Source organism: Platalea leucorodia (genome assembly GCF_965183815.1).
Source record: "Platalea leucorodia genome assembly, chromosome: 1".
Classification (NCBI taxonomy): Eukaryota; Metazoa; Chordata; class Aves; order Pelecaniformes; family Threskiornithidae; genus Platalea; species Platalea leucorodia.
The window spans coordinates 560,469-573,472 of NC_138823.1; the positions used below are offsets into that span (position 1 = coordinate 560,469).

General features: G+C 72.9%; 3 protein-coding genes across 3 annotated transcripts; all 3 read left to right on the forward strand.

Annotated features, from left to right (window-relative positions):
* Positions 1-116: 116 nt before the first annotated feature.
* EXOSC4 (exosome component 4) lies at positions 117-3,540 on the forward strand. Its single transcript, XM_082337722.1, is given in 4 exon segments — positions 117-284; positions 286-327; positions 1,401-1,607; positions 1,716-3,540. Coding segments are annotated over 4 exon segments (738 nt in total). The 5' UTR covers positions 117-155; the 3' UTR covers positions 2,076-3,540.
* A 1,082-nt stretch (positions 3,541-4,622) lies between these two features.
* On the forward strand, positions 4,623-9,828 carry GPAA1 (glycosylphosphatidylinositol anchor attachment 1). Its single transcript, XM_082309447.1, has 12 exons — positions 4,623-4,910; positions 4,995-5,174; positions 5,280-5,391; positions 5,491-5,638; positions 6,419-6,520; positions 6,602-6,798; positions 7,516-7,712; positions 7,790-7,943; positions 8,035-8,118; positions 8,189-8,385; positions 8,465-8,635; positions 9,438-9,828. The coding sequence occupies exons 1-12, from the start codon at positions 4,630-4,632 to the stop codon at positions 9,679-9,681; spliced, it is 2,067 nt and encodes a 688-aa protein (XP_082165573.1). The 5' UTR covers positions 4,623-4,629; the 3' UTR covers positions 9,682-9,828.
* Positions 9,829-10,235: 407 nt separating this feature from the next.
* On the forward strand, positions 10,236-12,955 carry CYC1 (cytochrome c1). Its single transcript, XM_082327292.1, has 7 exons — positions 10,236-10,382; positions 11,408-11,601; positions 11,690-11,816; positions 11,899-12,056; positions 12,178-12,338; positions 12,427-12,527; positions 12,662-12,955. The coding sequence occupies exons 1-7, from the start codon at positions 10,299-10,301 to the stop codon at positions 12,764-12,766; spliced, it is 930 nt and encodes a 309-aa protein (XP_082183418.1). The 5' UTR covers positions 10,236-10,298; the 3' UTR covers positions 12,767-12,955.
* The last annotated feature ends 49 nt before the right edge of the window (positions 12,956-13,004 follow it).

Below are 13,004 nucleotides of genomic sequence, written 5' to 3' on the forward strand. Positions count from 1 at the left end.
GAGCACCGGCCCCGCGGGGGCGTGGCCTCGGAGGGGGGGCGTTGTCTCGGGGGGCGTGGCCTCTGCCGAAGAGGGCGTGGCCTCCGTGCGCCGGCGCGGCCCGCGCGGGGCATGCCGGGAGCTGTAGTCCTCGCCCCCCTCCCGGCGCGGGTAAGATGGCGGCGCCGGAGCTGCTGTCGGACGAGGGGTACCGGGCGGACGGGCGCCGGCCCGCCGAGCTCCGCAAGGTCCGCGCCCGCATGGGCGTCTTCGCGCAGGCCGACGGCTCGGCCTACATCGAGCAGGGGCAACACCAAGGCGTTGGCCGTGGTTTACGGCCCCCACGAGGTGAGGGGCACCGCGCACCGGGCCTAGGCCCTCCGCTCCCCCACCGGGCCTCCCGCTCCCCCGGCCCCCTCCGCTCCCCCGCGGGCCTCCCCCGGGGCCCCTCCGCCCCCACCGCTCCCCCAGGCCCCCCCGGCCCCCTCCATTCCCCCCCCGGCCCCTCGGTTCCCTCCCGGTCCCCTCCGCTCCCCCCGGCCCCCTCCATTCCCCCCTTGGCCCCTCCATTCCCCCCTTGGCCCCTCCGTCTCCCCGTTCCCCTCTGCTCCCCGTTGCCCTCCGCTCCCCCCCAGGTTCCCCCTTTTCCCTCCCCGGCGCCCCTTCTGCTCCCCTCCCAGTCCCCTCCGCTCCCTCTGGTCCCCTCCATTCCCCCCTTGGCCCCTCTGTTCTCCCCCCCGGTCCCTCCCCATGGCCCCTCCACTCCCCTGGTCCCCTCCATTCCCACCTTGGCTCCTCCATTCCCCCCGTTCCCCTCCGTTCTCCCCGTTCCCCTCTGCTCCCCCCCCCCAGGTCCCCCCTTTTCCCTCCCTGGCGCCCCTTCTGCTCCCCCCCAGCCCACTCCATTCCCTCCCCAGTCCCCTCCGCTCCCCCTGGTCCCCTCCATTCCCCACCTTGGTCCCTCCCTTCCCCTGTTTCTCCTCCTGGTGTCCCCCCCTTGGCCCCTCTGCTCCCCCTGATCCCCTCCATTACCCCCAGTCCCCTCCATTCCCCCTTTGGCCCCTCTGTTCTCCCTCCGTTCTCCACCCCCGGTCCCCTCCATTCCCCCCTTGGCCCCCTCTGTTGCCCCCCATTCATCTCTGTTCTCCCTCCGTTCCCCCCCTTTGGCCCCTCCGTTCTCTCCTTGACCCCTCCATTCCCCCCTTGGCCCCTCTGTTCCCCCCCATTCCCCTCTGTTCTCCCTCCTGGTCCCCCCCCTTGGCCCCTCTTTCCTCCCCTCGGCCCCCCTCCGCTCCCCCCCATTCCCCCCATCCCCCCCCTTCCCCCAGGAGGGGCAGCCCCCACCTCCACCACCCACCCTGGACTCCAGGGTCCCCGTTCCCGGTGCCCCCCCGTCCCCAATCCGTTCTCTCCCCCCGCAGATGCGCGGCTCCCGCAGCAAGGCGCTGCCGGACCGGGCGCTGGTGAACTGCCAGTACAGCATGGCCACCTTCAGCACCGGCGAGCGGCGGCGGCGGCCCCACGGCGACCGGCAGGCGGGCGAGCTGGCCCTGCACCTCAAGCAGACCTTCGAGGCCGCCATCCTCACCCACCTCTACCCCCGCTCCCAGATCGACATCTACGTCCAGGTGACGCGGGGCGGGGGGACGGGACAGACGCACGGACGCGGTGGGGGGGGACACGCGGGGAGGGTCCCCGGCGCGGCCCCCGCCTGACCCGACCCGCCGCTCCCCCAGATCCTGCAAGCCGACGGCGGCAACTACTGCGCCTGCGTCAACGCGGCCACGCTGGCGGTGATGGACGCCGGCATCCCCATGCGGGACTACGTCTGCGCCAGCTCGGCCGGCCTGGCCGAGGACACGCCGCTGGCCGACCTCAGCTTGCCCGAGGAGGCGGCCGGCGGCCCGCGGCTGGTGCTGGCGCTGCTGCCGGCGTCGGGGCAGATCGCCCTGCTGCAGCTCAGCGCCCGCCTGCACCAGGAGCGGCTGGAGGCGGCACTGGAGGCGGCTGGGCAGGCCTGCCGCGCCCTCCACGCCGTGCTGGACCGGGTGGTGCGGGAGCGGCTGCGGGAGGTCACCGCGCTGCTGGGGGACTGAGCCGCACCGGCCGCCGCCGCGGCGCTGCGGGGACAGGGCGGCTGGGGCGCAGGCACCGGCCCCTTGCCAATAAAGGTGTGCCGCGCCGCGCCGTGTGCCGTGCCATCCGTCCGCCGCGCCGTGCCGTGTGCTGTGCCATCCATCCACCGCACCGCGTGCCGTGCCATCCCTCCGCCGTGCCGTGCCGTGTGCCGTGCCATACGTCCGCCGTGCCGCGTGCCGTGCCGCTTCCTCGTGCCCACGCGGCGTGGCGCAGGGGTGGCACAGCCCTCTCCTTGCACACGCAGCTCCGCTTCCCTCGCGCCCCCCCCTTGCACACCCACCCCCCCGTGAGGTGGCCTCTTGCACGCCCGCCCCGTCGCACGGCCCCCTTGCACACTCACCCCTGCTGCACGGCCCCCTCGCACCTCCCCTTGCACACCCCACCCTCCTTGCACACCTGCCCCCATTGCACACCCACTCGTGCGCCCAAACCCGCTCCTGCTGCACGGCCCCCTCACACCCTCCTTGCACACCCACCCTCCTTGCACACCCACCCCTCTGCACAGCCCTTTGCATACCCAAACCCACTCCCACTGCACAGCCCCCTTGCACACCGGCCCCCATTTAACAGCCCCTTTGCACTCCCCTTGCACACCCAAACCCACTCCCGTCGCTCAGCCCCCTTGCACCTTCTTGCACACTTGCCCCTGTTGCACAGCCCCCTTGCACACCCACTTTCACTGTATGGCCCCATTGCACAGCTGCCTTGCACACCCGCTGCCTTGCACACCCCCTCCCACCGCACAGTCCTTTGCACACCCACCCTCATCCCTTTGCACACCCACTCCCCTTGCACTGCCCCTTGCACACCCACCCTGCCTTGCACACGCCCATCGCCCCCATCTCAGAGACCCTTCCATCCCCCTTGCACGCACACCCCAGCCCCACAGCACAGCCCCTTGCACACCCACACCCCTGTTGCATACACTCCCCCCCTTGCACACCCACACCCCTTGCACAAACACACCCAACCCCACAGCACAGCCCCTTGCAGACACACCCCCGTTGCATACTCTCCCCGTTGCACAGTTATACCACTGTTGCACACTCTCCCCTTGCACACCCACACCCGTTGCACACGCACACCCCAGCCCCACAGCACAGCTCCTTGCACACAGCCCCTTGCACACACACACTCGTTACACTCACGCCCCTCACACGCACAGCCCCACAGCACAGCCCCTTGCACACTCACACCCCCCCCCTTGCACACTCACACCCCTCGCACACTTGCCCCCCCCCCCCCCCAACCCTTTGCACACCCGCCCCCGGGGCGCTGCCTGCCGGCGCAATGCGCAGAGCGGGGCGGGCGGTGCCCATCGATGTCTCTGGGCTCCGCCCCCCGGCCTGTCCCGTTCCGCGGGCGATTGAGCGGCCTGTGCGGCCGGCGGGACCCAGAGGTGGGGGGGCCCGGGGCCCGGGACGGGGCCGTGGGGCAGGGACGGGGCCGTGGGGTGTCTGTGGGGCCGGGACGGGGCCGTGGGGCAGGGACAGGGCTGTGGGGAGGCCGTGGGGCCGGGACGGGGCCGTGGGGCAGGGACAGGGACAGGGCTGTGGGGGGCGTGTGGGGGACGGGACGGGGCCGTGAGGTGTCTGTGGGGCAGGGGTGGGGGCTGGGTAAGGGGCTGTGGGGTGCACATGGGGCAGGGATGGGGGCCGTGTGGGGCGGGCACAGGGCCATGGGGTGCGTGTGGGGCAGGTAAGGGGGCTGTGGGGGGTTGTAGGGGGGTGTGGGGCAGTGGTGGTGGCCATGGGGTGCACATGGGGCAGATACGGGGCTGTGGGGCTTGGGGGATGCAGGGACAGGGCTGTGGGGCACGTGTGGGGGGCAGGGATGGGGCCATGGGGTGCGTGTGGGGCGGGTAAGGGGGCTGTAGGGGGTTGTAGGGGGGTGTGGGGCAGTGGTGGTGGCCATGGGGTGCACATGGGGCAGATACGGGGCTGTGGGGCTTGGGGGATGCAGGGACAGGGCTGTGGGGCACGTGTGGGGGGCAGGGATGGGGCCATGGGGTGCGTGTGGGGCGGGTAAGGGGCTGTGGGGTGCATATGGGGCAGGGATGGGGCCGTGTGGGGCAGGGACGGGGGCTGTGGGGGGGTGTAGGGGGCAGAGACGGAGGCTGTGGGGTGCGCGTGGGGCAGGGACAGGCCCATGGGGCAGATACGGGGCTGTGGGGTTTGCGGGACACAGGGACAGAGCCATGGGGTGCGTGTGGGGCGGGTAAGGGGCTGTGGGGTGCATGTGGGGAAGGGATGGGGCCGTTTGGGGCAGGTACTGGGGCATGGGGGGCAGGCACAGGGGCTGGGGTGTGTGTGGGGCCGGGATGGGGGCTGTGGAGGGCTGTAGGGGGCTGTGGGCTGCGTGTGGGGCAGGGATGAGGGCTGTGGGGGGGGTATGGGGCACGGACAGGGCCATGGGGTGCGTGTGGGGCGGGGATGGGGGCCGTAGGGGGGTGTAGAGGGCTGTGGGGTGCGTGTGGGGCAGGGATGGGGGCTGTGGGGCAGGTCATGGGCCATGGGGTGTGTGTGGGGTGCAGGGACGGGGGCTGTGGGGCAGGGACAGGGTGTTCGGGGTCCGTGGGTGCCTGGGGGGGGCCCGGGCGGACCCGTGGGCAGCCCAGGTGAAGGGTGCCCGTGGGGCCAGCCCCCTTCCCCGTGCCGGTGGGGACCCCGTCCTCCCCCCCCGCCAGCAGCCCGGGCTCAGCGCCCCCCAGCCCCCACCATGGGGCTGCTGTCGGACCCCCACTGCCGGCGGGCGCTCTCCCGCCTCGTCCTGCGCCTCAACACCCCGCTCTGGTGAGTGCCGGGGGGGGCCCCGCTGGGGCCGGGGGGCTGCCGGGGGGTGACCCCCAGCCCGAGACCCCGTCTCCTCTCCCGCAGCGCCCTGAGCTACGTGGCGGGGCTGGGCTGGTTCCTGGCCTTGGCCTTCCAGCCCCTCGCCCCCCGCACCTACATGTCGGAGAACGCCATGGGCTCCACCATGGTGGAGGAGCAGTTCCTCTTCGGCGAGAGGGCCCTCTCCTACGCCCGGGAGTTTGCCGGGCACAAGAAGAAAGCGGGGTGAGAGCGGGGCGCTCGGGGTGCCGCTAAGGGCGGGGTGGCGCGGGCAGAGGTGCCTCCGGGGAGGGTTTCGGGGGTCTCCATCGCCCCTCTCCCGCTCCCCAGGGGCATGCCGGTGGCCTGGCTGGAGAAGACCATGTGGAACCTGGGGCTGGAGGTGCACAGGCAGCCCTTCTCCCGCACGCTGCCTTTCCCCGACGAGACCCGCGAGCGATACGTGCGTACCCGCGGCCCCCCCCGAGCCCGCTGGCCCCCCGTCCCGGGGCGGGGGTCCCGGCCGAGGCCGCCCCCCCGAGCCCTCCCCTTCCCTCGGCAGATGGTGAAGGGCACGAACGTCTACGGGATCCTGCGGGCGCCGCGCGCCGCCAGCACCGAGTCGCTGGTGCTGAGCGTGCCCTGCAGCGAGGGGCCCCACAACAACCAGGCCGTGGGGCTGATGCTGGCCCTCGCCTCCTACTTCCGAGGTGAGTCCCGGGACGGGGGGCTCGACACCCCCTCCCGCGGCCCGGCGCCGTCTGGAGGGGTCCCCTGGGGCACCGGCATCCCCGCTCCCGGGCAGGTCCCTGCCCAGTGGGGATGCTGGGGCAGGAGCGCCAAGTACCTGCCTGCTGGCAGCCCAGGGGGGCCCCGGCTTCTCTGGGGGGCAGCACAGGGAGCGGGTCCCACCGGGGCGGTGCCAGGCTCTGCCGGGGTGGTACCGGGCTCTGCCAGCACAAGGACTGAGCTTTGCCAGGGGCGTGCCAGGCTTTGCCAGAGCAGGGGCTAGGCTCTGCTGGGGCTGTGCCGGGCTTTGCCAGGGCTAGGACTAGGCTCTGCCGGGGCTGCGCTGGGCTTTGCCAGCACAGGGACTGAGCTTTGCCAGGGGCGTGCCGGGCTTTGCCAGGGCAGGGGCTAGGCTCTGCTGGGGCTGTGCTGGGCTTTGCCAGCACAGGGACTGAGCTTTGCCAGAGCTGTGCCGGGCTTTGCCAGCACAGGGGCTAGGCTCTGCCAGGGCTGTGCCAGGGTTTGCTGATGCAGGGACTGGGCTGTTCTGGGCTTTGCTGTGCCAGGGCTGCGCCAGGCTTTGCCAGGGCTGGGACTAGGCTCTGCCAGGGCTATGCCAGGGTTTGCCGATGCAGGGACTGGGCTGTTCTGGGCTTTGCTGTGCCAGGGCTGTGCCAGGCTTTGCTGGGGCAGGGACCAGGCTTTGCCAGGGCTGTGCCGGGGCAGGGACCGGTTTGCCGCAGCCATCCCATTGCCTTCAGGCCAGATCTACTGGGCGAAGGACATCATCTTCCTGGTGAACGAGCACGACCTGCTGGGCATGGAGGCCTGGCTGGAGGCCTACCACGACGTCAACATCACCGGTGAGGCTCGGGGGGGCCGCGGCCGTTCCCCGGCCATGCCAAGGGGCCGGCGGCAGCACTGATGCGGCGCGGTGCCCGCAGAGGTGCAGTCCTCGGGGACGCTGGGCCGGGCGGGGGCCATCCAGGCGGCCGTCTCGCTGGAGCTGAGCAGCGACGTGGTCACCAGCTTCGACGTGGCGGTGGAGGGGCTGAACGGGCAGCTGCCCAACCTCGACCTCCTCAACCTCTTCCACGCCTTCTGCCAGAAGAACGGCCTCCTCTGCACCATCCAGGGCAAGGTGAGCCCGGCCGGCGCCGGCCCCCCGCCCTGCCACGGGGGAGGCTGCTGCCCACAGGACCAGAGTTACACGGGGGGCCAGGAAGGCCGACGGCATTGTGGTTTGTATCGGGGATAGCGTGGCCAGCAGGAGCAGGGCAGGGATGGTCCCCCTGTGCTGGGCACTGGTGAGGCCGCCCCTCGAATGCTGTGCTCAGCGCTGGGCCCCGCACCCCAAGGCGGCCATGGAGGGGCTGGAGCGTGGCCAGAGCAGGGCAGCGAGGCTGGGGCAGGGGCTGGAGCACAAGGCTGGGGAGGAGCGGCTGGGGGAGCTGGGGGGGCTCAGCCTGGAGAAGAGGAGGCTGAGGGGAGCCCTCCTCGCTCTCTGCAACGGCCTGAAAGGAGGCTGGAGCCGGGGGGGTCGGTCTCTGCTCCCCAGGAACAAGCGATGGGACGAGAGGGAACGGCCTCAAGCTGCGCCAGGGCAGGGTTGGGTTGGGTATGGGGAAAAACTTCTTCCCCCAAAGGGCTGCCAGGGCCTGGCCCAGGCTGCCCAGGGCAGGGGCTGAGTCCCCATCCCTGGGGGGGGTTAAAATCTGGAGAGACGTGGTGCTGAGGGCCATGGGTTAGTGGTGGGCTTGGCAGTGCTGGGTGAATGCTTGAACTCAATCTTATGGGTCTTTTCCGACCTCAACGATTCGATCTCCCTGTGATCCAACGACACGGGCTCTCCCCGCAGCTGCAGCGCTCGGACTGGGACTCGCTGCCCGCCTACGCCCACAGCCTGCAGACGCTGATGCTGATGGTGCTGGCCCAGGCGTCGGGGCGGCCCCGCGGCGACCACGGCCTCTTCCTCCGCTACCGCATCGAGGCCATCACTCTCCGCGGCATCAACAGCTTCCGACAGTACAAGTACGACATGACCACCGTCGGCAAGTGAGTCTGGGGCCACGGGGGGGCTGGGGGGTCCCCGGGGCGCAGCCTCCCCCCCTCCCCGTGCCCGGTGCCCGCAGGACGCTGGAGGGGATGTTTCGGAAGCTCAACAACCTGCTGGAGCGGCTGCACCAGTCCTACTTCTTCTACCTGCTGCCCTCCCTGTCCCGCTTTGTCTCCATCGGCGTCTACATGCCGGCCTTCGGCTTCCTCATCCTCGTCCTCGTCCTCAAGATATCCTTTTGGGCCGGGGGGGGGCTCGGGGGGCTGGGAGGTGGGCGAGGGGCGGCCAAACCGCTCCGCTCCTTTCCCTGACCGCCCCCACGCCCTCGACCTCTGGATGAAGCTGAGCAAGTGCGAGGCGGGCAGCGCCGAGCGGCTCTGGGACGGCGACCGCGCCGCCGGCGAGGTCAGGGCCCTTCCCCTCCCCTGCCTGCCCCTCCCCGCAGACCCCCGTCCTCAAGCCCGGCTTTCCGCAGGAGTCCCGGCCCGGCTTGCTGGCGCTGGTGCCGCCGCTGCTCATCTGCCATGCCGCCGGCCTGGCGCTCTACTTCTTGCCGGTGCTGGGGCAGCGCGTGGCCACCCAGCACTTCCCCGTCTCCGAGTCGGAGGCCGTGGTGCTCACAGTCATCGCCATCTACGTGGCCGGCATGGCCCTGCCCCACAACACCCACAGGTGCCGGGGGGCTCGGGGGGTCCGTGGGGCGCCGCCGCCCGCGGCCGTAGGGCTGAGCGTCCCCCCCTTGTCCCTGCAGGGTGCTGGCGGGCGGCGGCAGCGACCGGGGCTGGATGACGCTGAAGCTGCTGGCGCTGCTGTACCTGGCGGTGCAGCTGGGCTGCCTCGCCCTCCTCAACTTCTCCCTCGGCTTCCTCCTGGCCGCCACCATGGTGCCCGCCGCCGCCGCCGTCCAGCCCACCGGCCCCAAGTGAGCGGGGACCCCCTCTCCCATGGGGGGTGCCGGGGGGATGCTGGGGGCTCTCCCTGGGTTGGGGGGATGCTGGGGGGACTCTGCTGGGGGTGGGGGGATGCTGGGGGCTCTCCCCAGGGTGTGGGGATGCCAGGGGGTCTCTCTCTGGGGTGGGGGGATGCCGGGGGGCTTTCCCCAGGGTAGGGCGATGCCAAGGGGACACTGGGGGGGCTCTGCCCAGGGTGGGGGGACACTGGAGGCTCTCCCTGGGTGATGCTGGGGGGTGTCCCTGGGGTGGGGGGATGCTGGGGGCTCTCCCCAGAGTGGGGGGATGCTGGAGGGATGCCAGGGGGGCTCTGCCCGGGGTGGGGGGATGCCAGGGGGATGCCAGGGGGGCTCTCACCAGAGTGGGGAGATGTCGGGATCTCTCTCTTGGTGATGCTGGGGGCTTTCTGCGGGGTGGGGGGACGCTGGGGGCCCTCCCTGGGGCAGGGCGATGCCGGGGGGGCTCTGCCCAGGGTATGGGGATGCTGGGGGGGGGACATTAGGGGCTCTCCCCCGGGTGGGGGGGGTGCTGGGGAGTCTCTGCCGAGGGTGGGGGGACACCAGGGGGGCTCTCCCCGGGGTATGGGGATGCTGGGGGGCCGCCGGGGGCTCTCCCCAGGGTGCGGGGATGCCAGGGGGTCTCTCTGCGGGGTGGGGGGATGCTGGGGGCCCTCCCTGGGGCAGGGTGATGCCGGGGGGGGCCTCCCCAGGGCCGGGGGACGCCGGGGTCTCTCCCCATTCCCCGCGGCGGCTGACCGTGCCCCCTCGCCCGCAGGGTGCTGCTGGCGGCACTGCTGGTGCTGGCGACGCCGGCCGTCACGCTGCTGCTGGGCATCTTCCTGCAGCGGGAGCTGGTGGAGGCGCCGGCCTCGGCGGCGGAGGGCTGGCAGCTCTTCCTGGCGGCCGTGGCCGAGGGGCTGCTCCAGCACCACCTCTACGGCTCCCTGCTCTTCCCCTTCCTCGCCCTCTGCGCCTACCCCTGCTGGCTGCTGCTCTGGAACGTTCTCTTCTGGAAGTGAGGGGTCCCCGCCGGCCCGTGGACGGACCCACGGACGGACCCACGGACAGACTCATGGATGGACTTACAGATGGACCCATGGACGCACCCGTGGAGGGACAGCGGGGCCGGGGGCTGGCAGGGGTGACGTCCCCCCGTCCTCACGGGGACACCGGCCCCGGCCACGCAGTGGGTCCTGCCCCGGCCGGGGGCTGCCAGTGCCCCGGGGGGTCGGGGTGGGGACCCCCCGATTGGGGCTGCGGTGCCCGGGCTGTGCCGGGGGGCTCCGGGGTCCGTACGGGGGGGTCGGGGGGCTGCCGGGTCTGTGCTGGGGGGGATCGGGGGGCTCCCCGGTCTGTGCTGGGGGGCCGGGGGGGGTCGGGGGCTCCCCGGTCGGTACCGGGACCCCCGGCTCGGTGTGTACGGGGAGGGGGGGGGGTCTCTCCTCGGGGCCGCAGCGCTGCAATAAAGGGCGGGAGCGGAGCCGCTCTTGTCTCATTTATTCGGGGGGGAGGGAACCGGGGGGTATGTGACGTCGCTTCCGCTGGCGGGTGACGTCAGAGAGCGGACGTCACGTCCGGTGCGGGCCGTCGGCGTCCCCTCGACCTCGGCGCGGCGGCCGCCGGGAGGAGCGGAGCGATGGCGGCGGTGGCGGTGCGGAGCCTCCCGCTGCGGCCCTACGGCCGCCTCCTGCTGCCGCGGGCCCGGACCGCGCCCGCCCCGGTGAGACCCGGCCCCGGCCCGGCCCGGCCCCGCCGTGAAGGTCACCGGGAGGGGGCGGCCCCGGAACCGCTCGGCAGCGCGGGGCTGCGCCGGGCCCTGCCCGGGCCCCCCCCATCCCTCCCGGTCCGCCCGGCCCGGTGCCCCCGGTTCCCCCCCGCCGTGCCCGGTCCGCCCCGGCCCCGCCCGGGTCCCCCCCATGCTGCCCGGCCCAGTGCCCCCGGTGCCCGCCCCGGCCCTGCCCCGTGTCCCCGCTCCCCGCCCGGCCCTTCCCGGTGGCCCCGGTACCCCCTCGTCGTGCCCGGTGGCCCCGGTACCCCCTGCCCGGCCCTGCCCGGCCCGGTGCCCCCGGTTCCTCCCCGTCGTGCCCGGTGTGCCCCAACCCAGTCCGGTGTCCCCGGTTCCTGCCTCCATCCCTCCCAGCGTGCCCAGTTCTGCCCGTCCTGCCCGGCCCGGTGTCCCCGGTTCCCCAGCCCAGCCCGGTGTCCCCGGTTCCTGCTCCCATCCCTCCCAGTGCACCCCAGTCCTGCCCGGTGTCCCCAGTACCCCTCACCCCGGCTCTGCCCGTCCTGCCCAGCCCAGTGTCCCCAGTCCGCCCCCACCATCCTGCCCAGTGTCCCCGGTTCCCGTCCCTCCCGGTGTGCCCCGGCCCTGCCCGGTGTCCCCGGTTCCCCACCCTGTCGTGCCCGGTGTGCCCCAGCCCTGCCTGGTGTCTCCTGTTCCTGCCTCCATCCCTCCCAGCATGCCCAGTTCTGCCTGGCCTGCCCGGCCTGGTGTCCCCAGTTCCCTGCCCCAGCCCAGCCCGGTGTCCCCGGTTCCTGCTCCCGTCTCTCCCAGTGCACCCCAGCCCCACCCGGTGTCCCCAGTTCCCACTCTTGTCCCTCCCAGTGCACCCCAGCCCTGCCTGGTGACCCCGGTTCCCCCTCGTGCCGTCCCCGGTTCCCATCCCTCCCGGTGTCCCCGGTGCCCCCTGCCCAGGCCGCGGTTCCCCGGTGCCGCCCCGGGCCCTGACGGCCGTGCCCCCCCAGGCCTCCCTGTCGTCCTCCGCCGGGCCGTCCCGCGGGGGGAAGGCGGCCCTGGCGGCGCTGGGGCTGCTGGCGGCGGGCGGCGGGGGCCTGGCGCTGGCCCTGCGCTCCACCCTGGACGCCGGCGAGCTGGAGATGCACCCGCCCAGCTTCCCCTGGAGCCACGGTGGCCCACTGGCCGCCCTCGACCACGGCAGGTACCGGGACGGGGACGCGGGGACGCGGGGAGAGCCTCGGCGGGCAGCCGGGGCCCTCACCTCCTCCTCCTCCTCCTCTTCCTGCCAGCCTGCGGCGCGGCTTCCAGGTGTACAAGCAGGTCTGCTCCGCCTGCCACAGCATGGAGTACATGGCCTTCCGCAACCTCATCGGCGTCACCCACACCGAGGCGGAGGCCAAGGCGCTGGCCGAGGAGGTGAGTCCCGCGCCGGGGACGGTGCCGCTGCCGCAGCCGGTGCCCCGGCGCCCCGGCTCAGGGCTCTCCCCCCGCCGCGCAGGTGGAGGTGGTGGACGGCCCGGATGAGAACGGGGAGATGTTCACGCGTCCCGGCAAGATCTCCGACTACTTCCCCAAGCCCTACCCCAACGCCGAGGCGGCGCGAGCTGCCAACAACGGGGCGCTGCCCCCCGATCTCAGCTACATTGTCAACGCCCGGTAAGGGGCCGCGGGTCCCGGGGTCCCCGGCCGACCTCCCTGCCGCGGGGAGGAGGACCCCAGCCCCGCTGCTGCGGGGGTCTCTGCTGCCCGGGGCTGATCCCCCCCCTCCCCGTCGCAGGCACGGGGGCGAGGACTACGTCTTCTCCCTCCTCACCGGCTACTGCGACCCCCCGGCCGGCGTGACGGTGCGGGAGGGGCTGCACTACAACCCCTACTTCCCAGGCCAGGCCATCGGCATGGCCCCCCCCATCTACAACGAGATCCTGGAATTCGAGGACGGTAAGAGGGGTGCGGGGCTGGCGCGGCGCCGTCCCGCGGGGGTGCCGGTTGCCGGGGCGCTCAGCCTCCCCCCGCCGCTCTCCCCCAGGCACCCCGGCCACCATGTCGCAGATCGCCAAGGACATCTGCACCTTCCTGCGGTGGGCGGCAGAGCCGGAGCACGACCACCGCAAACGGATGGGCTTGAAGGTGGGTGCCTGCCCCGGGGGGCTCGGGGGGCAGCAGTGCCCCCACCCCGGTGCCCGGACCACCCCGTGCCGCGCTCGGCCCCGCACCGGGGCAGTGGCTCCGCGGGGCAGAGCTCGACTCCATCCTTCCCGCAGATGCTGATGATCTCGGGGCTGCTGGCTTCCCTCCTGTACTACATGAAGCGCCACAAATGGTCTGTGCTGAAGAGCAGGAAAATGGTCTACCGGCCCCCCAAATAGGGGGGGAAGCGGGGTGCCCCCCACCCCGGCTGCACCGCCTGGGCCACGCACAACCCCTGGGCTGCAGGGGGCCGCAGCCGGCAGCGCCTGCCCCCGCTCCGGTTCCTTATTTAACGTCGCCCTCGGCCCCCGCGGGCGCTGACGCTCGGAGGGGCTGGGGGCACGGAAATAAAAATGGCGGTTGTTCAAGGGGAAAGCGTGGTGTGGCGTCTCCCTGCACCGCGGCCGCTGCGGCCCC